Source organism: Perca fluviatilis, chromosome 17, assembly GCF_010015445.1.
Source record: "Perca fluviatilis chromosome 17, GENO_Pfluv_1.0, whole genome shotgun sequence".
NCBI lineage: Eukaryota > Metazoa > Chordata > Actinopteri > Perciformes > Percidae > Perca > Perca fluviatilis.
Genome location: NC_053128.1, coordinates 14,182,991 through 14,208,988, shown reverse-complemented (window position 1 = coordinate 14,208,988; position 25,998 = coordinate 14,182,991). Strand labels below are relative to the sequence as shown.

The window sequence follows — 25,998 nt, the reverse complement described above, 5'->3', positions numbered from 1 at the left end:
TAGTGTTAGGGTTAGGGTTCATGTGTCATGACAGTGTTATGTTACTCTTATGTAGATACCTTCAAGTAAAGTGTTACCAAAAGTCTTAACATGAATCCAACATATTATTAGCAAACATCAATCCCCACTGCTAACTGGCCCATAGGTAAGGTAGTCACTAAGGCCATCCACATACACAGTTCATCCTAAGGGTTCACTGTGCTACATGTATGTTTAACATTTAAACATGATAAGTAATAGGGAGTCCATGCCCCATCTCTCTTTTAGTTAAGGGGTCCTTGGCTTAGAAAAACGTTGAAGACCCCTGGTGTAAACCATTGTAATGCATTCAATTGATTATCTCAGTGATCTACTTTATGGTCAATTTTTATTGGTTATATTCACCAGATCATAAACTTCCCTCTTGGTGTCAAAATACTGTGATGTTTTGGGGACTTACAACAAACAGTTCTGTGAGTTTAGTTTGGTTACTTATTAGTTTACCAAGATATGCTTTAGAGTAGCAGGTTAGTAGAGCCCACTGAGAAGAGCAACCGTCATTAAAGCCACTATGTAGAATCAGAAAATGTCCAACTTTGGTGCCCTCAAGTGGCAGTATCAAAAAAAAAAGACAGAATTGGGTGAACTAAACACATAGATCTTCACGAAGATTGTCTTTTTACAATAAAACAAAACTATGCCCTCATAAGAATTTTGTAAGAATCGCTGAAAACGCAAACACACTGTGGCTTTAAGCTGGAAGATCTGGATTCAAAGCTTTAATGCCGGGGAAGCATCCATCGTGTTAAAGTGTCTGTACCATAGACTGTATAAATGAAGTGCACCTAGCTACTGTGATATCATCCATTGTTTTGTGGACTACTGTTTAGAAGCCTCGAGTAACATTTTTGCCATCGCCATCTTGGTTTTTGGAACCAGAAATGACCATATTTGGCATCAGAGTGGCGCTTGGGAGGAGCGTTAGGCCAGTGTTGTTTCAAAGGCGCTGTGCTAAGCTAAACGCTTAAGATGGAACATTTGCTAATTTTCAACCGGCCGACGTACGTCATCGAGTTCATCTGCGAGTACTGCCCGCGCTGCAGTGACACAGAGCTGCCTGAAAATCAGCAATGTTTCCCTCAAGTTAACAGCTAACGCTAGCGCTAGCTAGCTTGGTTTGCAAAGGGGCAACCAAACATGACATTTCTTTGGCAAACAAAAGGTTTTACTTTGATGAACTGAAACACACTGTGAGAGGGGTCAAAATTCTAAGACGAAAACTCGGACAGCGCCCAAAAACAAGTTCACAGCTATTTGAATGTACACATTGCCATGGATAGGCATTGCTAAGCCTGTATCATAATTGACAGGTTGCAGTGGTAGCGACGTGTCAATCACAAGGTATCCCCGCCCCAAGGCATGGGTCATTGTCTCATAGACGTCTATACAATCAGACTTACTCAATCGGACTTACTTCTTTTTGCAACCAGTGAAGTAACCTCCTGCTGGAAATGAGATAGAATGCAGGTTTAAGGCACTTTCTCATTGGCTTTACTTTTCCTGGAAGCTACATCCACTTCTTTAATACAGTCTATGGTCTTTAGTACCCTGGGCCTTACCTCTGACCTTTCCTGATTGACGGAAAGCAGAGAGACAGATGTGGACATTGAGTTTTAATAACCCAAGGCCCGCAGCAACCCAAAGAAATAGAACTGTGGAGCTACTTCTCAAAACAAGCAGATCGTCTGAGATCAATTATTGTTTTAGGTCTGGCAAGGCATAAACTAGAATGCAGAACACAGGGCTTCCAATTATAATCTAAAGATGGGAGGGCATCCGAGTTGTGAGGGATGTTAGACATCAGAAGTAGGTCAAATTTCAAGATGTAATGAAATCCAACTTTACGCCCACTTTGCCTCGTTCCATATTCACAAACAATCACGTCCCATCAAAACAATCACGTCCCATCAAAACAATACTGAACAGGTCATTCAAGTAAAAACAGACACATGTAGAGATAACAAAAATCATTCAATTCATTAAGTCCTGTCTTTCAATCATTAAAACATCCAGTTTAAGCGATTTTGGGGAGTTTCGTGTCTACGTTTCTGTTGAGTTACTGTGTTCCCGGACGCAGGGCTTCAGTGAAGCGGGGAGGGCAGTGGAGGCATGGAGACATCACGTGACCCTGAAACCGGGACTGGAGAGGCAGCCCCATCACATTGAGAGCAGCTGTTTTTAATATCTGTTGCAGTCCCGCTGAGTTGCAAGATGTGCCTGGAGTGTCAGCAAGATCCCTGTCACTGCTACATTAATCAGAGCCGTCCAGATAATCCAAGAAGTTGTCATTCCACAGCCCAGTGGCCTATATTTTCTTTCAATAACGAGTAGTATATTTCTTCCAATGCTTGTACCAGGCCCAGGAGACCCAACATCAAAGAGTTTTCTCTCTCAAAGGACGAAATTTATTTTCTATTACTGGAGGACGAAACCATCATCCCTATTTGCTCCCCACTTTAAACCCCCCCACCCCCAACCCGTTTCCTCAAGGCCTTTGTAGTCCAACTTCTCCGTTATCTCCCTCTCTTCCTACTCCTCATCGTCATATCTCTGAAGCGCGTCCTCCAGCTTGGCGGTGATCTTCTGGAAGAAGCCGATCTGCTCGCGGAGGTAGTGCTGCATCTGCGAGCGGAAGTCCCGTACACGCGTGCGGTGGAAGTGCTGGATCTCAGCCAGCGTGGCGCAGGAAATGATGTTGCAGCGGTCGTGGAGCTCACCTTCCTGCTTTGGACAGTCTCTCACCTTGGTCAGTGCACCTGGAAAAAGGTGGTGGAGGGAGGGGAAAGAGAGGAAGGAGATTGAGGAAGCGCGGCAAGTATACAAATAAATATAGAGCAGAACTAAAACTAGAACTACGACCAAAGCCGCAATCACAAAGAAAGGACTAAAAATGTGCTCAACTTACAGTGTCATTCAGGTTTACTCCATTTGTCTGGACAGGCATAGTTAAATAAATACAAAAGATATAAGATATGTAATATTTATGTTTAATGTAATATGTTATATATGTTTTTAGCAGCCTTAGCGCATAGTTTCTTGTCTTTTCTTCACAGATTTTGCTTTCTTGCTGAGAGTTAAATGAGAATTTTGATACCTATCTATGTTCCCACGGTCCTTTGTTCCACATCTCAATATATTTGTTAATAAGACACATTAAAGAGACCTTTCAAAGAGTTTTATATTACTAGCAATGTTTTTTTCTCTAGGTCAAATGTTCAATGTATGTTTCCATGGGTCAATATGTCAAAATCCCCCACCTACAGCTTAGTAACATGGGAGGGAAATGTTTCCCTTTTTAACACTCCATTACTTTAGTGTAAGTTAGAGAAGCTAGTGTGAGGGCAGGTAGCCTGGAATTAACGTTGGGACAAGCTAGCACAACCTACAGTTCCAAAGACTAAAGGGAGAAAGGCAGGCAAACTCTCCCAGCTGACCATGGCATTTTTCATACTACAGAAACAAGGTTATTGCATACTTTTTCCAGGATCCTTGAAGTTACCCAACGCCAAGTCATGACTCAGAATGTCTAGTCTAAACTTTTAAAGGGGGAAGTACTATAGTTTGGATCCATAAAGAAATGGATGAAGAGGAACTCAGAGTAAGGCTGTAACATGGCAGCATGTGGAGGAAATGATGAGCTGGCTCTCCTTTCTGACCTCGTTGACCTCGCTTTCTAAATCTCTCTCTGTCACACACAATAACACACACACACACACACACACACACACACACGCACACACACACACACACACACACACACGCCATACCTGAACAAGTACACTAACAAACTGAAATTAACTTGGACTTTGCTCTCCTCATTGCCAAGGCGATTACAGAGCTATAATTTGAGCTCTTGTACTGTTGGCTGGTGGGAAACTTGTTAAGTTCTGTAACTATCTGAACCCCCATTTCTCACACACACACACACACACACACACACACACACACACACACACACACACACACACACACACACACACACACACACACACACACACACACACACACAGCCCTCCCCTCTTCTTCTTTATCCTCCTACTCTTCAACTCGCTGTATCACAGAGGAAGGAGGAAAAGAGGGAGAAGAAAAGAGGAGGAGGGGAAACTAATCCTAAAACTGCTCCATTTTGCATTCCTGCAGTCCCAGGGCAACACAGGACAAGAGGCCCAGGAATCTCTTCACTCATTTAAATCAGATGTAGCCTTTTGGACCTCACAGACAGAACCGGCGTAGTCGGACGATACTGTATAGGGGCATTGAGGTCAACAAAGATGACCGCCTTTAAGAGCCCAGCAACTGTTTTTCTAGCTAAATGTGTGCTGCAATGCTGCCATGTTTTTGTAAATTGGTTGCTGTTGGAGAAATGTTTAGCGCTATATGACATAGATAGATATTTGTGGAATGTAGACCAGCGAGGAGGAATTAAAGTTTATGTGAAATGTGAAACCTGGAGTCAGGTTTTCTTTGTGTGCTGAATCAAAAGAATGTAATTCAATGTTCGTATCTGCACTAGTGCAAACATTGTTCTCTCCGTGAGGATCCTTCGACAAAATGACTGCTGTGTTATGGAAACTGTGACCAAACCAGCCATCTTTTAGTTTAAGGTAGTTATTGCACAACTATGACAGAAGTGCAGACTTTGCATTGTGGGGATGTGATCATGGACTCAACAGAATAAAAGGCTTCCTGTGACAGCAGTGGTGGATTACTCATAGAGTCTGTGCTTTTATCATCTGTCATGAACTTTGAGTCAATGACTCCCTTTGTATAGCTCATAAAACATGTTCATTAATTAGCTTGCAACGCATGCACGTTACAATATGTTTTTGGTCTTTTGGGTGCGTTTGTCTAGTAAGTAGCAGGACATTTTGAAAGAATGAAATGGCATGGTTATCCAATATTTCTTTTTAAATGGGATACAGATACATACATTAAAAAAACTGAAAGAAATTAAAAAGAAAACTCCTATTCTTCTTCCTACCACAAATCTCATTTGCAGAAGTGAAAACCATGCTGGTACCCAAGAATGATAACACTGTTTTTTGTAAGGTCCTATGAAATCAGGAATGATGGTATCATATCCTGTGACTATGAGTTTTTTATGATGATGTTCATGAGAATTTGTTTGGTTAAGTTTGAGTCAGTTTGGGGCATATGTTTCCCCCCTGCCTGGTTGAGTCATTATGATCAATTTCTTACTGTACGCTGTCCCATTTCATACAAATAAGAGACATGTTAATATTCATTTCACAAATTACTGCAGTTAAGCAGTTAATTTAAACTGTTATTTAAAAACTTCATAATAGGAACAGGAATCTTCCAGTGCGGGAGAAGTTAGACTCTCTTAGGGGAACATAAAAACAACATGTTACTTGTCAATCACAAAGTAGGTGAAATGAACTCCTGTCAGCCACAGGGACTATTGGGATTCAGACTGTGTTTCCATAGTTCAGAGCGGTGAATGTGTCTAGAGAACAGAGCTCAGCGGACTATAGAAACAGTGCCTCTAGGTTAGGCAAACGTCAGGACTTTGCGTGCCAGGAGCAACTCCCTCCTCACAACCTGCAGGGAACTAAGAAACTAACTCCTCTGCAAGTCCTTTATACACGTCTGAGTGAATGTGTGTGTGTGTCGGTGTGTGTGTGTGTGTGTGTGTTTTCTGTGCTTTCTGTGTTTTCCTGCGAGCGAGTACAGCCTCTCACAGTACCCAGGGTGTTACAACAGACTGGGCATGGGCTTCAGTTTTTGACACAGACTGACAATTCAGTAAAATGAAAACACATGTTGAAACAGTCAGAATCTGGGTCTCTGTGTATTATGTGCCTTTATATTGACGTGATTAATACATAGGGAGGCTGCAGGCTGGATGGCATTTGGAAACATCTTGAACTATTTTGCAATCCAAGTTAATTAATTTGTGAGTCTGGGACGCTGAGAGCGAGAGGCCTCATGGAATCCTCCCTGGATTCAAACCCTCCACCCTGCAGAGGCGTCCATGAGCAAGAGTCCTGACCACTCAGTCCCTACCAGCTCTATTTGAAGCTAACCCTTGACCTCTGACCTCCCCTGTGAAAGGAAGCACGCTAGGTCATGCATCTGTTTTCTTGGAAGTCGTTTTTTGTCAGTAAGTCCTTTTCCATATTTCTGCACAATTTCCTTTTTTCCCCCCCCAGACTATTTAAAAATTTTTTGTATAAGTTTAGGTAGAGGAAGCCTCTCTTTTGCAGGAACACCCTGATCACATTCACACCTGGAAGCTGCCCAGCACAACCACAGTCTGATCTGCTGAGCAGCTCCACTGGAGCGGTTGGGGGTTAAGGGCTTTGCTCAAGGGCACCTCAGTGGTGGTAATGAGGGAGGGACAAGCGCTGCTCTTTCACTTTCCCCAGCCAGACATTTTGATCCTGTCAGTGTGGGGATTGAACCGAGGACCTCCCGCTCACTTCTCTAACCATTAGTCCACCACTGCCCCAAACTATGACATGTTTGCCATTTACATCCCACAAAGAAAGAGTTCAGACTAAAACAAAAGGCCTATTTATACCACTTCCAATAGAAATGAAAGCGTGGTTGCAAATGAGCGTTTACATTTATGCTAGTCTATATCCACGACGGTCCAATTCCGCCGGATTTCACACTTTTCCTTACACCTTCCGCTTTCTTTGTTTTGGAATTTTAAACTCCGGTGGATTTATGAGGACTATGGTTAAAAACAACTTTTGAACGTACACACGTTCCACCACAACAAGTTCCTTCCCGAGGCTATTTCGCAGCGACACCGTGGCTCTGTCCGGTGCTTAGCGCCGCCCAAGACGATTGTGATTGGTTTAAAGAAATGCCAATAAACCGGAGCCTGTTTTTCCTCCCGTCCCGGGAATGCTGTGTGGACTTGCCAGACCCTCCTCCGCAGCGCTGTGGAGGAAGGTCTGGCAAAGCGAGACTACATTTATGCTAACATTGTGGTTTTACAATTACAGAGCACATGAAAACGCACACTTCCCTACCTTTCTGCACATGGATGATGTCAGGGAAATTGGCCAGGTGTCCTCTGTAGAGGTCCAGCAGGTCAGAAATGGGAGCCAGGTCGTGGCGTGGCTGCTCAGCAAAATACTCTCCCACCGCCTCGTAGGCCTCGCCGGTGTAGGCGATGGCTTTGTTCAGGCCTGCTGAGTAGGTCTGCTGGTCCAGCTCGAACGCCTGCCCCAGGAGTGCGAAGGACTGTCCGACTTTCTGGTACTCCTTCTTGAACCCTGCCATCTGCTTGCGGGCGAACTCGTTGATGGTGGCGTTCACGACCACGATGTTCTCGTCCATCCTCTTGGTGAAGGTCTTGAAGCCTTCGATCTTGCTCTCGACTTCCTGGAGGTCCAGCGGGACAGCCGGCGTGCTGAAGAAAAGGAACCAAAAAGACGGTAATTTTAGACCTTGTTGCTTTATTCTGAAAGTCCTTTTTTTATTTTTTTATTTATTGAAGCATTACATCATCTTTGTTGATTATTCCTCTGTTATCTCCTCCTCGCTATCAGGCACTCCCTATGTAAAATTAAAGCTTCCAGCAGGGTGAAACAAGGACAATAGATAACAGTGTGTTGCCAAAGGGCAAAGATCCTCCACAGGGTGGACAAAATAACAGGAATATCTGACACAATACTATGATGTAACCCAGCACCACAAACTTGACTCATACCTCTTTGACGCACTATGAACAAAAATGTAACATTCCAAGCTTTCCTTAGTGTTCCTATCATTTTGTCTACCCCCTCTACACAATTAATTGGCATTCTTTGTAACATTGTGTGAAGTGCTGTTATTCATGGTACCTTCTTTCCCTGAAACTCCGACATCCTGTACTTCAGCTATACTAATTACCTACATTTCCCAGAATGCCTTTCTATCTCCAAAATACTGGGCTGTAACTTGATACGTTCACTGGCTGGTTATAGACGTAGAGCGAGCGTGTAATAGTGATGATGACAATAAAGCAGCAGGAGTGATCAAGTAAAGAAGGTCAGGACCATGGGCCTTATTAAAAAACCTGATCTGTGTTATAGCAGCATTGCATTCTGGTCTATTTCCTGCTCTAGATGTTGGTCTCTACGCCTCTTCTGACGATGGATTTCTCCTTGAATGATTGCTGAATGCTGTTGGAAAAGGGTGACTCTAAAAAGAAGCCCTTGTTCTGGGACTGTAACAAGTCATCATCAGTGTATTTAACATCCAGCAAACCAAGGCTTTTCAGTAAATGCTCAATGCTTTTCATGAGCTCGTAATAAAAAACAAAGAGCAGTTTAAAACCCAGCCTCTTACCTGATTGTGAGGAAGAAATTGGACCCGACCAGCTCGTCCCTCTCTGCCTTCCTCTTGCCCTGTTTCCAGGCCTTCTCATCCGCCCCGCACGTTAGGAAATGCTGGAAAACGTCACAGCGTGCCAGCACAGGGTGGCTGGTCATGTGGTTCATCCACCAGATCAGTCCCTTCCTCCGTTTGGAGATGAAGTCTTCCTCGAAGCGGCCGGTGGCCTGCTTCTCTGGCAGGTGGGGCACCGAGATGACCGGGAAGCGCTCCACGAGCCGAGCGTACAGCCAGTCAAAGTGCTTATACCTGCAGGGGTATATGAAGGGGAGACAGGAGGGAGGGTTGAGTGGGGATATTTTGAGTGGGTGAGAAGGCAGGGAGAAGGTTCCGTAAATGGGAACAAGTGAGATTAGGAAGTGAAGTAAACGGCAGGAAAATGCAGTGAGAGGGAGTGAAAAAGAAGGTAGGAACCCCCCCCCCTCCTCCCCTCCTCCCCTCCTCCCAGCAGGACCAAGTGGAAGCTGAAATGTAAGGGGAGTAAGTGTTTGTTTGAAATGACAGACCTACTGACAGGGAAACAATGTAAAAGGTGCAGAGGGAATATCGGAAAGGAAAAAGGGGAGATTCCTGAGGACTCCAGAGGGCAAAAAGGCCACAGTCAGCTCTGTTTTTAACATTTTGTGGGAACAATTGTGGCCACAGGAAAAGCCACAGAAACATGTATTTTTAAGTGTATGGGGGGGGGGGGGGGGGGATCCGGTGAAGATATAGGCCTATACGTTTGGGAATCCCAGAGAGGAAAGAAAAGGAGGAGGAAGAGGACGAGGAAGACATCCCCCTGTACCTGCGGTTGACTTGCACGTTGGTGTGGGTCGGGGTCAGGCCGTAGGACATGTAGCTCTTCATGCCTTTGAACTTGGTCTGCTTGGTGGGGTCGTCGATGGTGCACAGGAACGGATACGGGTCCTCCTGCCACTCCGGTCCATGCTTCCCCATCGCCACGCAGATCCGGTCCCCGTCCTTCACAAAAGCAGAGGCCTCCCCGAGCAGGAAGGCCTCCCCTCCAGACTTGACAAAGGTGGAGAACCTGTTGAGGTTCCTCCCCACTGTTGCCGAGCCCTTGGCCTGCTGCTGCTGCTGCTGCTGCTGGCTGCTCTCGCGCCGCCCGGGCAACGAGGTGGTCACCGGGTACATGGCGGGCGAGCTGCCCAGACCCTGCTTCCCTGCGTCGGCCGCAGCGGGAGGGGCGTCGTCCCAGTCGTCGTCCCAGTCGTCATCGCTGCCCTGGCTGGTGTGGAAGCTGCCTCCGCCGCTGCCACCGCTGCCGGCCCCGAGGCCTCTCGGAGACTGCGTGCCCGAGGACGTGTGGGAGGTGTGGGTGGGCGTCAGGGCTTTGGTCGGGGGCGAGGAGAGGCCGTTGTTGTTGTTGTTGGTGGCGCTGGAGGTGATGTGGTCCCTGATGATCTCCACGTAGGAGGCAGGGAAGAGGCCGGCCTCCCCCCTGCTGTTCTCCCCCTCCAGCCAGCCCTCCAGCTCCTCCTCGTTGAACAGAGTCACCAGCTCGTTCTCTGTTATGGAGATCTCCCCTGGGTTCTCAGAGTGGAAGTCATACAGCACTCTGGCCTTTAACGCCATGATTCTTAGTAGGCTACTAACAGGCTATCACTTGTTGTCTTTTTTTTTTTTTTTTTTTTTTTTTTTTTGCTTCATTGCTAATTTTCTTTTCTTTTATTCCCGGATTTAAACCTTTTAAGTCTGAAACCTCAATGAGATTTAGATCACGCAGTGGCAACAGCAGCAACAACTGGGACTATACAGGCTTGTTTTTTTTTTTTTTCTTTCTTCCACTCTGGTCAAAATCAAACAGGCTTGTTGTATCCGAGATGCATGCATTAAAGAACAAGAAGAGAAACAGAGTCTATCCGACACCCACCTCCTCTCTCCGCTCCTCTCACATATCATTTGTTTCCATGCAGAACTTAATCCAAGTCGGAAAATACAGAGGGAAAGCTGCCTTTATACGGGATAGTTTTTCTCCGAGGAAAGACGCCGGTTAGAGTTTAAAGTTGACGAACTTGCGACGGCCGTGTAGCAGCTTTATTCCTCCAGATAAGAGCCGGGGGGGAAGCTTTTTTTCCTCCTCTTCCCGAGATGCTTGTAAGTTAAAGGCATCAGTCCTAACACGTAGTGGCCTGGCTGACTAACGGAGGGTGGAGCCAGCAGCAAGTTTAGTCAAGTCACTGAATTCATACACGGAAAAAAAAAAACTATAACCTCATGTTTAAAAGTTCCTAACCCTATATATACATGTATAGGCTGTAGACACGTCACCCCCTATACTTTGAATATGCGATATGCATCCAAATCGATAGGCAAATGTAAATCGCTTTTTGATCATATCTCAATTAGGCTAGGCCTATAGCCTATTCGTTATTTGAATGTTATTAACCAACCATTTAACGAGTTTACAAACATATAGGCCTATCTCTCCGTTAAAAGTCAATTCAAAGTATGTGGTGTATAACACAACCCATGGACTTTATTTTGGATTTTCAATGAGGAAGAGGAAGTTTTAAGAATGTTTAACGAGGTATAAGCTAATTAAACTTTTCTGTGGAAAAACAATGGCCTGTATCCAACAAATAATAGTAGTAATAATAGAACAATCTTATTATTATTTATTATATGATGTATATACAAGCAATTCAACTCACATATAGGTGTATTGTGATCTTAGTAAAACACACGCTTTTATTAGCCTGCAATGAAATGATGCAGCCAATTTACAAATCCATTTTTATTTAGGATATTTATTTAGATTTTTTTCCTCCTGTATCATCGCACCTGTTAAGTGTCATCGTGGTCACAAACCCTCAGTTTTTGGTAAATGAAGTAAAGGCGCTCTTTTATTAGCCTGCCCGTAAGTCTATTGCAGATTCGTTTATGATGTTTAGAAATGTTTTTAATACAATAATATAATATAATATAATATAATATAATATAATATGATATAATATAATATAATATATGATATAAATCAGTATTGTGCGCGTTGGTCCACCCCGCCGCTAGAGGTCAGTGATCACCATCCCAGTGAAAGGGAGACGACCTGCAGTTCCTCCTCCTGGCCAGCAGCTGGCAGTAAAGACACGTTCACGTTAGATTCTGGCGCTGTGAAACCTTCCAGACAAAGAATGTAGGCTCATAGCGGAGTTAATGGTTAAAACAAATGTTTTTAAGGCTAACGCTACATCAGAGGTTATTATTATAACCTACATCCCACGTTTAATCAAACATTATTATTTTGCGTCATAACAAGATTATTAGTCGCCTCGGGTTGAGGCGGCCGACACTCGCGAAAGAAATGAGGACCATGTGAAACCTGCGCAATGTCTTAAAAAGGTAAATATGAGAGATGTTGCTCAACTGTTGGAGCTTTGATGGAAGCCTGATGACTTGTGTTTTGACTGCAGACAAATGTGTAGCTAGACGTGTGCGGCAGGCTGGTGAGCCACAAGACGTCTGCTTGTCCCCGATGAGAGGTTGATTGTAGTTTGAACCCTTGTGTTGTCCTTCGGGTCCCAGTGACCCGAAGGACAACACAAGGATGATGTACTTCCGTTTACTTTGTTGAGAATTGCTCTCTAAACAAGGGTTAATACAGCACCTTAGTTCTTGTTTGTACAGCATTTTGGTCAGCTTAAACTGTGTTTAAATGTGTTCTAGAAATAAACTTTACTTACTTACTTTAAAAGAAACCGGTTTTAGAGAGCAATTCTCAACAAAGTAAACGGAAGTACATCATCCTTGTGTGACAACAAGGGTTAAGTGAGAGTTGAATCAACGAGTCACTTATCCAGCTGTGTGTTATTATTAACGTTAACGTTAAACTGAGGTTTGTAGAGCCCGGAGCTAGACAGATGTGTGTGTGTGTGTGTGTGTGTGTGTGTGTGTGTGTGTGTGTGTGTGTGTGTGTGTGTGTGTGTGTGTGTGTGTGTGTGTGTGTGTGTGTGTGTGTGTGTGTGTGTGTGTGTGTGTGAGAGAGAGAGCGACAGATATTTAACCAATTTTGCAAAACAAAACTATAAATTATAATTAAACATAATATAATACCATTTCAATATTAAATTGAAGGTCTGCTCATTGTTTTCTGTATACACATACAGTACACATTGGCCTATTGTATAGCGCTATAATGGCGTGTAATATATTAATATATTTGTTATACATTTGAAAATGTTGCTTCTTTAATCACACTATTATAAAATCTACACTATTATAAATGAGCTTACATTAACAGTTTGAGTATTGACAATAGTGAGATCTATGCAACTTTTTCAAGATAGGAATTACAAAAAGGAAACTTCCGCAGACCTTAATAAAACTCTAGAGTTAAAAGTCCTGTCTGCTTCATTAGTATTTAAACTATAAACACCGAGCAGGAGGACCAATAAACCATGTGACTGTTTCTGTTTTAATGATTAATTGAAACAGAAAACAGAAAATTAACTGACCAAAGTGAATTCTTTTGATAGTCAAAACATCTGTTATTATTAGTTATTTTGTAAGGAAAAATGCCAAACATTCACTGGTTCCAGCTTCTCAAATGTCAGGCTTGATGCTTTACCTTGTCGTGATAGTGATTATTATCCCATTGGGCTTTGGACTGTTGGTCGGACAAGACAAATTACCATAGGCTTTTTTTTTTTTTAAACAATTCGTTGATGTACCAGGTGATGTAGACAGTCTTATTTCACCAACATATCCTCTTATTTCCATTAAATCTTTTATTTTGGGGATTTTTACCCCCTGCCTGTGTGTTTTTCGAGTGCGAGTGTGTGTGGACGTGATCAGCGTGATGATGTTTTTTTTTTAAATATATATATTTATTTGAGCAAATCCTTGCCTAAATCTCTGCCCCTTACAGATCAAATACAGATCTGCTGCATTTTGTTTATTTTTATTATTATTATATTGTGCCTGCGGAACCATTGACTTAGTGTATTTTATGAACAATGATGTCTCCTTTGTTACGTTATGTCCTACAGTCTGCTGCCGATTGTGTGTGTGTATGTATGTATGTATGTGTCTATGTGTGTCTGTAAAAAGGACGCTGACCCACCCAACTCCCCACTGTAAGCCAAATCTACCTTTGGGTATTAATAAAGTTACCTTACCCTTAATCTGAGGGAGCTGTTTGGACTTCCTCCGGCAGATCTGAGCCATCCAAACCGAGACTTTTATTGAAGACAAAGCCCAATATATACAGTTTATTTCCATAAACAATTATGGAAAGTTTCCGAATCAGCTGGATTCTCCTTTACATTTTAGCAGTAGTAGTGTGGTGGACCAACTAAAGAAAACTCATTTTAAAATGTTTCTGGTATAATGAAAAAAGTTGAGTCAGTTGAATCACAAATCTTAATTTCTCTGTGGGCATGTCCCAAAGAACTGGGTGCACAAAAAAAAACATCATCCAAAGTTAGGTTAACTGGGCAAACGTATAAATGATTGTCCTCTCCCTCTTCTCCAGGTTTCTATCATGTCCGACCCGGTTCAGACCACCTCTGACAGTCTGTCTAAACTGGTCCGCTGGGCTCACAGCCACGGCACCATCTGCAACCTCATCCCAAGCCTGCAGCGCCTCACCTATGCTTCCCACGGCAACGTGCTGACACCTGAACCTGTTCCCCGTGGCAGCAGCGACCCTGTCGCTGTGTGGAGTTGTGGCGCCGGACACGCCTACCACTGGCCCCTCAGTGACCATAGCAACGCCTGCGGAAGCTCAGCGAATACCAGCCAGGGCCAGGAGAGGGTTGTTGTTGGACGGCGTCCGTCCGATAAGGTAAAGAAGGGATTTGAGCTACTTTGTCAGTGTAATCTTATATTGAATAGTATCTCAACTTGAGATGTTCAGCACAACTGTAATACTACAAGATATTAAAATGCAGTTTCAGTGGTGTAGTCCCAATGTCCAACCTTATAGACTCGCCACAAATCCACAATTCATACAATGTTAAAAACAGGGAGGACCTGTAAAAGTTTAGAAAAATCTGAAAAGTGAAATCCCCATTCCCTTGCAGCCTCAAAAGTCCAATTTAGGGCTGGGCGATATATCGATATTATCTCGATATCGTGATATGAGACTAGATATCGTTTTAGATTTTTGATATCGTGATATCGTGATATGACATAAGTGTTGTCTTTTCCTGGTTTTAAAGGCTGCATTACAGTGAATTGATGTACTTTTCTGAACTTACCAGACTGTTGTAGCTGTTCTATTATTTGCCTTTTCCCCACTTTGACATTATGTCCACATTACTGATGATTATTTATCTAAAATCTAAGTGTGAAGATATTTTGCGAGAGCACCAATTGTCAACTCTAGAATATCGCTGCAATATTGAGGTATTTGGTCAAGAATATCGTGATATCTGATTTTCTCCATATCGCCCAGCCCTAGTCCAATTTATACTGGCTTATTAAAAGATACACCAGTCTTGTCATCTACATTTGTCCAAACAGTCTTGAAATGTAGATTTTGAAAGAGGCAGTGATTAGTCTTCTTTTTACTTTGTTGACCAGAAATCAGTTTCTGAATAAATTTGTGTTGGAAAAAACTGACCATTTAGTTGCAGAAATGTGGTCAATTTTATTGTGTTAAAGTGCTCATATTGTGTTCATTTTCAGGTTCAAAATTGTATTTAGAGGTTGTACCAGAATAGCTTTACATGTTTGTTGTACTGCACATTGCTGCAGCTCCTCTTTTCACCCTGTGTGTTGAGCTCTCTGTTTTAGCTACAGAGTGAGGCATCTCACTTCTGTTCCATCTTTGTTGGGAGTCGCACATGCGCAGTAGCTAGGTAAGGACTACTAGCCAGTCAGAAGCAGAATATGAGGGCGCAAGGTGGTGATGGCGCAGTGGATATGACACATGCCTATGGTGTAGGAGATCCGGGTTCAATTCCCACTGTGATACATCAACCAATGTGTCCCTGAGCAAGACACTTAACCTGTAGTTGCTCCAGAGGCGTGTGACCTCTGACATAAATAGCAATTGTAAGTCGCTTTGTATAACAGTGTCAGCTAAATGACATGTAATGTTCGACGCTAGGCGAGCATTATAACGTGTGTTACAAAGTGACGCACGTTCGTCTCTGAAGTAAAGGCTGGACCACAATAGAGCTGTTTGGAGCAGTTTGTAAACCTAAAATGTGCACAAAAAAGATATATAACACAATAAAGGAGAGGGAAAAAGCCAACAAGCATAATCATCATTTCATTTTTTTTTTTTTTAAAGATGCTGGAGCTGCCATCTGACAAAGTGGTTCTTCTGATTCCACCACTCGTAGGAGCCACACTTTTTTTGAAATCCGAGACATTCAGGCTTTAAAGGGGTGCTCTAGAGTCCTCAGGAGTGGGGGGCTTGCAAGAGACACATTAAAATAAGAATGGTTAAAATCGATGCCGTAGAGGCCCAGAGATCCTGACTTAATTCTGGTTTGGTACAAGTGAAGGATCCTACAATTCCAATACTGCAACTCACTTGCATCTTTTGTTTGAGTTCCCCTGTCTGGTTAAAGCCTACATCTCCCTGCCCCAGTTTGGAACGCAGGCTTTCTGTCAAAAAAACTTGTCGTCTTCAATCTCAAGCCAAGATAACCCTGATGACATCATCAGACCTTAGAAAGCTCATCCGAAGCGACAAAGGACATTATACAGCTGTTCTCTGCGAAATGTCCCTTTTTAAGTTCCATACGCAGGCATTTACTGTGAGCGTTCAGTGCTTACAGTACATAGTAGACATAGATTCAGTCTGTAACTTCTGTAATTTCTCATCTTTTCTCTCATTCTTAACATTCCAGGGGACGGCGAAGCCGCCATGTGAACTCTTCTATGGCGAAGCAGCGTCGGAGGAGGAGTTCAGCAGCCAGCTGTTTGACATCGTTGGATGCGATTCGTCGGCCACAGACGACGATGGCGACTGGGAGCCCCCCCGATCCAAGAAGAGAGGCGGGGCACCAGGAGGAGCAGTAACCGGGAAGAAAATCAAGCAGGAATTAACTCCTGCGGAGGATTATGGCACTGCTGCTAACATAGCTAGCATGGGGGTAGCAGTGGATCTGGTGTGTGAGGGCGTAGTGGACCCAGACATGAAGCTGCTAGGAGGAGGCAGCTGCACGACCACAGAGACTACAGAGAGGACTGCAGGTACAGCTCATGTTGTGAGGCTTGGAAAGCCCTGCAGAGATGGCACGTCTCGATTTGGAATTAGAGCCCGACCGATAAAGGATTTTTAAGGCCGATATCGATACAAATATTTGGTGATTTAAAAATCCGATATATCAGTCGAAATATATAAAAAAAAAATATAAAAATAAATAAAATCCAGAAACGCGTAACAAAACATAAACAGATTAGTTATTTTTAGGTATTTATGAGTCCTCACTAAAATAATACAATAATACACTACAATAATATAATACACTCATCAAAATATATTAAAGTTCTGATAAATAAAATGCATAAAAATACAAACTTAAGATATGAAACTTAAAGTCCTTTGAACAAAAACACAATAACAACAACAAAAATGAGTGTTGTTAACAGGGAGGTTGTAGAGCGCCCTCTGGTGGTCAAACTATGCAACGCCAACACTCCTAACATGGTTGAAGGGTGTTTGGTCCGTTTATTTTTTAAATATTCATTTATCGGCCATTATAAATGCCGATACCGAGAGTTTGGAAAATGCCTAATATCGGCCGATAATATCGGCCCGCCGATATATCGGTCGGGCTCTATTTGGAATCGTAGTTAATATTCCAGATAGCGTCCCCCTTCTCGTGACATTCATGGGAATGTTTTTCTGTGATAGGGGATAAGCACATTTTATAATGCAGCATTTGATTGTAAATTACGTCTCAAGATTTCCTGTTCCTTAAAGGAAAAAAAGTTTCCTCTAGCTAGTTGTAAAGAAGTGAAAACACAAGATTAGATTATTATTGAAACACTAGATTAATTTATGATACAATACGATACCGAAAAGACTTTCTAACCCAATGTATACGTGTGTTTTTTATACTATAGTCTGGCTTCCTGTTGCTCACTGTTGGTGTGTTTTATTTGTGTGTGTAAATCTGCAGGCGAGCAGACCGAGCTGGAGAAGCTGCGAGCGTTACTTTATGCAGAACGCCACCGTAACCAGCAGATGACGGAGATCATCTCCGGTCTGAAGCAGGACAAAGAGCTGCTGCAGCAGGAACTCACTAAAAAAGCCGAACTCATCTGTGACTTCATGCGGCCAGGTAGAGTTTGATTTGGAACACCCCTCCACCCTTCCTGGTGATAAACTCTGTGATTATACCAGCACCGCTTGCTGTGACCTTACAAATTATTGTTACTGTGAAAGCAAATTGCAGTGCTTTCAAAATGATGGCAGGTTAGCCGTTTGTTGGCCATTTAAGGTCAAATCACATCTATTTTTGTGTACTATCTTTCCTGCAAAATTGCAATTCAAAGTTCCTGATTGAAATAGTGATAAAATAGATGCAAAAAAAGTACTGATGATCACTGTAGTAGTAAAAAAAAAAAATAAGTCAAATAAATCAGTGAACTAGTTCTCTAAACGAATAATGAAAACAAAATCAAAATGCATACGGCATTGAAAAATAATTTCCCATGTACTCCAAACTATCATGCTGTCATTTTCCTATTTCTGATTTCAGAGAAGACGTGGCCTGGGTGCTCTAACCCGATGGAAGCGGGAGGTTCACACATGCACTCTTCTGACGAGGCGGCCGGGTTCGACTCGTCGACCATGTTTGACTCATTTGAGGAAAAAGAGCTTAGCCTGCAGGACCGCCGCCGGACCCTGAAGAGCAAGACGAGCCGGGACGGAGAAAACCCCCGAGTCAGGAGTAAGGACACGACACAACAAGGGGAGGATTAACCACGCCAAAACACTGGCACAGTACAAGTGTTGTTCTGTGGTTTATAAGCACGCATAGAGTAGAATGCATGCTTGTTACTAAATCAGGGCTTTTCCTGCATAGAAGAGTTTTTTGGTCCCTCCCCCCCAGAGAGGTTTTAGCCAGCACCAAAGGAAAATCACCAGTGCCAAAACGATAAGAATTTAGAATAAGAAATAGTAATTCAAATCCTGTCCGAATGTGTTTTGAATAGCAATTTACCAAACAACTGTAGAAGCAAGCGGAACATAAACTCGAAATAGGAGTGCTTATCTCACTTTGACCGTCCAGAGTCGGCCTGTGCCGGACTCTTGCAGTGATTTTAACGGTAGCATTTAAATATTAATATTTTTTTTTTTACACAGTTTTATTGATTGGGGTTTTATTTACTCAAGCATAATGGACATTTTTGTTTATCAAATTGTCAGAAATAACATTTTTTGCTGTCCCTGTCCTCTCCAGTGAAAAACGTAAAGGGTGTGATAGCACGCTACACGGCAGCCCTCCAGGAATATCGCCGCAATGTTTCCATGAAGGTGGCCTTTGACCGGGTCGGTGTGGACCGCAACACCATCTCCCGTACGGCGTCCATAGCTGAGCTCAGTCTGGCCGCTCCGGAGGTGTTTCAGTTGCTGGCGCCGTGGGATGAGAAAGAGGAGACGCTGGCACATTACGCCCACCGCTGCCGACAGGCCATGGACGACAACATTAAGGCCAAAGTCAAAACGATGAAGGCCAAAGGCGAACTGCTGCCCATTGTGTCAAAGATACAAATAGTTACACACTGACGACTCCTTCAGACTGAATCAGAGGCCTACAATACACACATCATTGTACTCGAGGGGTTAAAGAGGGCCGCAACGGCGTTCGGGCATCTTCGTTTGATAAGTAAATGAATCTAATTGGCATTTTCACTAGACAGAGAATGTTCAGTTAAAGGTCCCATGACATGGTGCTCTTTGGATGCTTTTATATAGGCCTTAGTGGTCCCCTAACACTGTATCTGAAGTCTCTTTTATATAGGCCTTAGTGGTCCCCTAACACTGTATCTGAAGTCTCTTTTATATAGGCCTTAGTGGTCCCCTAACACTGACTACGTTTACATGCAGCCAATAACCCGTTCAAAACCGGAATATTAGCAGTAATCAGGTCGCGCACGGCCATGTAAACACCGGCAAAAACCCGAATATGCTCATATTCCGGTTTTTAAAAACTCGAATATGCTACCTGGGTTACCCCTTTTCTAACCCGAAAGTTTGGTCATGTAAACGCGTATTGGCATATCCCCATCAAAAGGAACATTGATTTGTGTTCTGCGCATGTTCTATTCGCAAGGAATCTTGGTCTTTTGAGTAGAGGAACTTCTTGTATGCGCCAGAAAACAGTTATAATAATAATTATATACTATAATAATATAGTTATATATATATGTCAATGCAGAAAACTCGCGCGCAGTATCCCGGAAGTAAACAAGAAGTAGAGGTAAACATGGCGAGACGCGCACAGCACCACACTTTTGGAGCGAGGAGGAAACCAATTTCTTTATTAGTGTGGTGAAAACCATGAATATAATGTCTTTTGTTGACGGCAGAAAGTACCGATACGAGATAGTGAGATTTATAAGAAGGTGACCGAAAAGTTATTGCGTCTTAAGGTTGTCCGTAGGCTACGTCCCAGACGCTAACCGTGCGTCGCCGTTTACGTCGGGATATTGCCAATTGATTACAAATTCCATGTAGGAGTAACTCTCTCTGCTCACGCATGTAAACGGGTTATTCCGAATGTTTCAGAAACCCGAATAGTGACCTTAACCCGACCATAACCCGAAAATTGACAGCTTGTAAACGTAGTCACTGTATCTGAAGTCTCTTTTATATAGACCTTAGTGGTCCCCTAATACTGTATCTGAAGTCTCTTTTATATAGACCTTAGTGGTCCCCTAATACTGTATCTGAAGTCTCTTTTATATAGACCTTAGTGGTCCCCTGACACTGTATCTGAAGTCTCTTTTATATAGGCATTAGTGGTCCCCTAACACTGTATCTGAAGTCTCTTTTATATAGGCATTAGTGGTCCCCTAACACTGTATCTGAAGTCTCTTTTATATAGGCATTAGTGGTCCCCTAACACTGTATCTGAAGTCTCTTTTATATAGACCCTTTGCAAACACGTGACCACGACCACGTGACGACGCCATGACAGACGAAGCACAAGCTAAATAGTGTATTAGACGAGCGGAAAGTTTCATTATAAATAAAATAAATAACACTAAATAAAATGTAATAATAATAATAATAATACTACTACTATCATCTTCTTCAGACATTGTTTAAATTCACCTACCCTGGTCCCTGTCTCGATCCTGCCGGTAGCTAGCTTGCCCCGCTAGCCGTTAGTTAGCTGCCGTCCGGTGAGTGTAGTCAGCCGGGCTTCTGTGATAATCATCCCAATAACAATACATGGAGCGGTGGTGGTGTGGCTATGTCTTCCAGTTACTGAAGGCTAGCTTTAGCTTGCGCTTGGAGCAGCAAGTTCATCTGCCTGTTGCCCCTCTGTCTGTCTCGTTCTTTTCAACTCTTGTGAGGCTAGTTCTTCGACTGTATACTTCGGATTCGAATAAATAAGGACGACCATATAACTCAAAAGGCTCTTCCCTGTGTTGTATATCTGCTATATTCTCCATAGTTACGTTACTCCAAGCTTCTTCCCTTGTAAACAAATCTGCTCTTCACACACTACGCTCCGATCAGCACACTACTGTTTACCTTTTCTTGCTACAACTAGCAGCTACTACCGCACTACTGTTTTTTTTTTTTTAGGGGGGAATACACTTCAATACGTGACATGACCTGTCCTCTGGAGGACATAGCCACACCACCGTGGATTGTTATTGGGATGATTATCACAGAAGCCTGTCTGAATACACTCGCAGGACGGCAGCTAGCAGCTAACGGCTATCAGCTAGTAGGGCAAGCTAGCTACAGGCACGTAGGCTACCGGTGTTCACTGGCTGAGCCGATGCAACTCTCTAATAGATGCCTGAATGCATCCCAGCTCTGGGAAATAATTCATCACACGTTAATCCATGCAGTAAATCACGGAGTGTCTATGATTAGTATTAACCACACATAATGTAACATCTAGCCATCGTCTAATCTGTGATTATATTCGCTGGTGACCGGTGGATATTTCGACAGCTAGCTGGTCAGCTAACCGGGGTAGGAGCTCCGCAGACCCGCATTTAATTCAGTTGTTTGGCCTTTTTGAAGCTAGTTTCCGTGCCATGTCATCTTTAATTTAACCAATATTTTTTGTATGCGTGTTAAGTTAAATGATCAAGGGAACGGCTTACTTTTTGGGATATGTAGGTCAGTGAATAACCGATGATAGTTATGTGGGACCTGTTAGCACGGCAGCTAGCTGGGTGAGGAAGTTTTATTATTATTATTTATCAGTCATTTAAAACAGAAAGGCAATACATACACATGCTTGTGTTGGTGAGGATTACTCTGCAGATTGTGTATGTGACTCGTGAGAACAAGAACAGTGAACCATACACAGTATATAAGCAGCGAACACGTTCTCGTTTGACTTGCCGTCCGTCTACAGAATAGCTCTTCCGCCGTCCGTCATGGCGTTCATAATTCGCGGGAGTAGAGTGTGACGTCACGTGCAAAGGGTCTATAGGCCTTAGTGGTCCCCTAACACTGTATCTGAAGTCTCTCTTATATAGACCTTAGTGGTCCCCTAACACTGTATCTGAAGTCTCTCTTATATAGACCTTAGTGGTCCCCTAACACTGTATCTGAAGTCTCTTTTATATAGACCTTAGTGGTCCCCTAACACTGTATCTGAAGTCTCTTTTATATAGACCTTAGTGGTCCCCTAACACTGTATCTGAAGTCTCTCTTATATAGACCTTAGTGGTCCCCTAACACTGTATCTGAAGTCTCTTTTATATAGACCTTAGTGGTCCCCTAATACTGTATCTGAAGTCTCTTTCCCGAAATTCAGCCTTGGTGCAGAATTACAGTCACTAGAGCCAGTCCCACAATGAGCTTTCCTTAGGATGTGCATTTCTGTGTCTGTAGCTATTGAGGAGGAGAGAGAGGGGGGGCAGGTTGGAGAGTGGGGGTGTGGCCTGGACCAACTGCCACTTTGCTCATTTGAAAGCCATGATATCTCTTTCTTTCTCATGGGTGGGCCAAATTCTCTGGGCGGGCAAAGCAGAGAAAGGGGAGGTAACCTTGCTCCTTATGACCTCATAAGGAGCAAGATTCCAGATCAGCCCGTCTGAGCTTTCATTTTCTCAAAGGCAGAGCAGGATACCCAGGCGTCGGTTTACACCTATCGCCATTTCTAGCCACTGGGGGACCAGAGGCAGGCTGGGGGAAACTCATATTAATGTTAAAAAACCTCATAAAGTGAAATGTTCATGCCATGGGACCTTTAAAACAGAGGATGCTGTTTTGCCCTCATTTTAGCAGGAAATTTGGCTTCATGTGCTCCGATTAATTAATTAATTAATTAATTAATTAATTAATTAATGGCATGCAGTTAACACACAAGTCATTATTTTTGTTTAAATGAGAACTCAACTCCTGGCATTTGCTCCTGGTGTTCTTCACTTCTGTTTCGGAACAAGGAAATAAATAGAGCAGCAGGCGAACCAGCTTTAAAAGTGGGTTTTCTTTAAAGGGCAACTATTATATAGCATTTTCAGAATTATACTTGCATTTTGTGTTTCTACTAGAACATGTTTACATGCTTTAATGTAAAAAAAAAAAAAAAAAAGCTTCTGCCCATGGCTGCTGCACCTGTATTCACCCTGCGTATGAAACGCTCTGTAGGAGTGCCTGTCTCTTTAATCCCTCCTTCAGGCTTCTGAACCAAACACTACCCAGTTGGACATGTTTCAGCGGTAATGCGACCCGGAATTGGGGAGGATTGAACAACATTGGCAGCCCAGATGACATTGTTTATTGCCGTTAGCCATGTAGCTACTAGCAGTGGACACAAATGGAATATCAGCACTTTCTAAAAAAATCAAAAATAAATCGCAAATAAAGGCATTTAAATCAAATACTACATAAACAGAAAATGTTTCAGGAGGTTGGTTTACACCTATAGCCATTTCTAGCCACTGGGGGACCATAGGCAGGCTGGGGGAACTCATATTAATGTTAAAAAACCTCAGAAAGTGACAATTTCATGCCATGGGACCTTTTTAAAGGAACTTTAAAGTGTTACATTTGAGCATCGAATTTGGTGTTGTGGTAGAATGAGAGTTTGTGTTAGCAGCACCCTCCCCCCTTACAGATAGGCCTGTCACGATAACAAATTTTGCTGGACGATAAATTGTCCCAGAAATTATTGCGATAAACGATAATATTGTCATCGAGAGACCATTTGCATCTAATATAATGATAATGGCATAATAATACAGGTACACCTTTTCAAAGATCAATACACTTTTATTTCTAAAGAATATTTAACACTGGAACTGGAAGACATTTTAAATATCCACAATATGTCTTTGATCTCCTTTAGTATGTCGTCTTTCACGCTGATGTACAGTTGTGGAATTGCCGTTTGTGACACGTAAGTTCTCAGACTACAGACTCTGTACTACATTTTACAATTATTTAACACAAAATATTAAATTTAAATAATATATAATTAATAAATTAAATCTATCTGTATGGCTATCTGCCACATGGCGAGTAAATGTACCAAAATAGTTTTGTTTTTCAGTCTTCATTTTGGCGAAGGTACGGCTTCTGCTCCTCTTCAGGTCGGAGCTTCGTGGGGGCGGGCCGACACGCACACACACAAACACACACACACACACACACACACACACACACACACACACACACACACACACACACACACACACACACACACAGGTGCAACTCTGACATACTTTCCACACTCCGTGTCCGCGGACAGCTGTAGGCTTGTACCGTTAATGTTCTGTGCATTGTCGGACACATGCAGCCACTTTCCTGAAACCGCTTGCGAGACTGACGAGTCCACAGCGGCGTGTATGTCCGAGCCCGGCTCCACAGTCTCCACCTGCAGGTTGTCAGCTGTGTGGTTTGGAATGAAAGGGAGAAAACGGGACGCCGAGTAACACGGGTGATATCGCTCATATACTTTCTTTTTGACGGCGCCTTAACTGCAAAGTGCTGCGGGAAACCCTGCTCCAACTCTCAACTAGCGTTTGTCTGTCTCTGTCTCTCTCTCCGCCTGGAGTCCCGCCCCCACAAAGACCATGCGACTGACAAGAGGGTTGACTCCTCGTTACGCTAAGGAACCGAGAGTGGTCCTCCAGTCTCTTCGGTAGAGAGAGACGAGGAAAACAAACAAGCATTATCGCGGCCGGAAAAATTATCGAGCTAATTTTTTTTTATCATGCGATAACTCGATTTATTGACTATCGCGACAGGCCTACTTACAGACCTTATAGTTGGGCAGTGGCAGTGGTGGCCTAAAGGCTAAAAAAGCGAGCTTGTGGGAGGTCGCCGGTTCAATCCCCAGACCGACAGGATAAAAACATCTGGGTGGGGAAAGTGAACGCAACCCCAACCGCTCCAGTGGAGCTTCTCAGCGGCCAGCAGATCAGGCTGTGGTCGTACTGGGCAGCTTCCAGGTATCAATGTGTAACTGTGTGAATGTGACAGGTCGTTGTTGCAAATGACAAATTGTTCTCAATCGACTTACCTGGATAAATAAAGATAAAAAAAAAAAAAAGTTCCCCCAACTGCCAGATCCCACTTTTTCCCTGCTTGTACATATAAAAAGAAAGCATTGGATTCTCTTACTCTACTGTCAGATACTGCACCGTCTAAGTCAGTGGTCTTCAACGTATTCCAGGGTTTATATTGCAAGGTTGTTGTCATTTTCTTTTATCCCCAATCTTGTGTTCTTCTGATCATCATGTGGCTGCATTGCATTCTTTCCACATTTCTGCTGCTGTGGTTGTAGAAAGAAGACTTTGTGCCTTCTGTTCAAAGGATTTTTCCTTGTATGGTTGTGAAACGTCCGGGCAAAATTGTGACTCTGGAAAGCCTCTTGCTCTTAGATTCTCCAGGACAGTCAACGGCAGCTCAGTTTATTAGAACAGAGTTCCAGCTTTGGAACAAAACAATAAAAATGATAAACAGTGAGTAATTGGTTAATTCTGTGGTGGTCACTTAAACCACTTTATAATCACGTGGCTCTGCCTTTAATGTTAAATAGTCTGATCGAAAAACGGGCTTTCAAGTATTATAGGTTCAGTGACTTCATGTTTTTTTTTTTTAATGCATGGTAATATACCGTAATAATTGTGTTGATTTGTGTGCTGCTGACCAATGTTTTACAATAAACCGCTTAAAAACAGTGAGCATTATGAAGGTAAGCAAGTCTTCCTCATTTTAAAAAGGAAAATATGCTTTTGTCCGTGGGCACTGTGTGGCATTAAAACATAAAAAAACTAACTTCAGACATTCAAGTGGCTAAAGACACCAACGTGTATCGGCACACTAGCCTTCCTCAGGTAACATCCTACCCTTTTTAATACGGATCACTTTAAAACATGGATGTGAACAGTTGAGACAGTCAGTCAGTGAGACAAGACAATCAGGACTGATCATACAACCCTATAATGCGAACATAGCCATGGACTAGGGCTGGGCAAAATATTGATGTT

General features: G+C 43.0%; 2 protein-coding genes across 2 annotated transcripts; one reads left to right on the top strand and one right to left on the bottom strand.

Moving 5' to 3' along the window:
• Window positions 1-2: 2 nt before the first annotated feature.
• On the bottom strand, window positions 3-10,031 carry LOC120545562 (sorting nexin-18-like). The gene is made up of 4 exons (XM_039780012.1): window positions 9,179-10,031; window positions 8,347-8,640; window positions 7,044-7,426; window positions 3-2,795 (listed from the first exon to the last, which is right to left on the bottom strand). The coding sequence occupies exons 1-4, from the start codon at window positions 9,967-9,969 to the stop codon at window positions 2,569-2,571; spliced, it is 1,695 nt and encodes a 564-aa protein (XP_039635946.1). The 5' UTR covers window positions 9,970-10,031; the 3' UTR covers window positions 3-2,568.
• Window positions 10,032-11,472: 1,441 nt separating this feature from the next.
• LOC120545561 (coiled-coil domain-containing protein 106) lies at window positions 11,473-19,324 on the top strand. Its single transcript, XM_039780011.1, has 6 exons — window positions 11,473-11,736; window positions 13,868-14,179; window positions 16,200-16,545; window positions 17,478-17,639; window positions 18,060-18,251; window positions 18,765-19,324. The coding sequence occupies exons 2-6, from the start codon at window positions 13,877-13,879 to the stop codon at window positions 19,088-19,090; spliced, it is 1,329 nt and encodes a 442-aa protein (XP_039635945.1). The 5' UTR covers window positions 11,473-11,736; window positions 13,868-13,876; the 3' UTR covers window positions 19,091-19,324.
• Window positions 19,325-25,998: the final 6,674 nt, after the last annotated feature.

Bases quoted from the DNA above. Each gene is read 5' to 3' on its own strand.
- LOC120545562 (XM_039780012.1), bottom strand. From the start codon at position 9,969: ATGGCGTTAAAGGCCAGAGTGCTGTATGACTTCCACTCTGAGAACCCA. The intron at 7,427-8,346 runs GTAAGAGGCTGG...CCTTTTCTTCAG, and splicing joins AATTTCTTCCTCACAATCAG to CACGCCGGCTGTCCCGCTGG. The intron at 2,796-7,043 runs GTAGGGAAGTGT...ACCTTTTTCCAG, and splicing joins CATCATCCATGTGCAGAAAG to GTGCACTGACCAAGGTGAGA.
- LOC120545561 (XM_039780011.1), top strand. From the start codon at position 13,877: ATGTCCGACCCGGTTCAGACCACCTCTGACAGTCTGTCTAAACTGGTC. The intron at 16,546-17,477 runs GTACAGCTCATG...GTAAATCTGCAG, and splicing joins GACTACAGAGAGGACTGCAG to GCGAGCAGACCGAGCTGGAG. The intron at 17,640-18,059 runs GTAGAGTTTGAT...TTCTGATTTCAG, and splicing joins CTGTGACTTCATGCGGCCAG to AGAAGACGTGGCCTGGGTGC.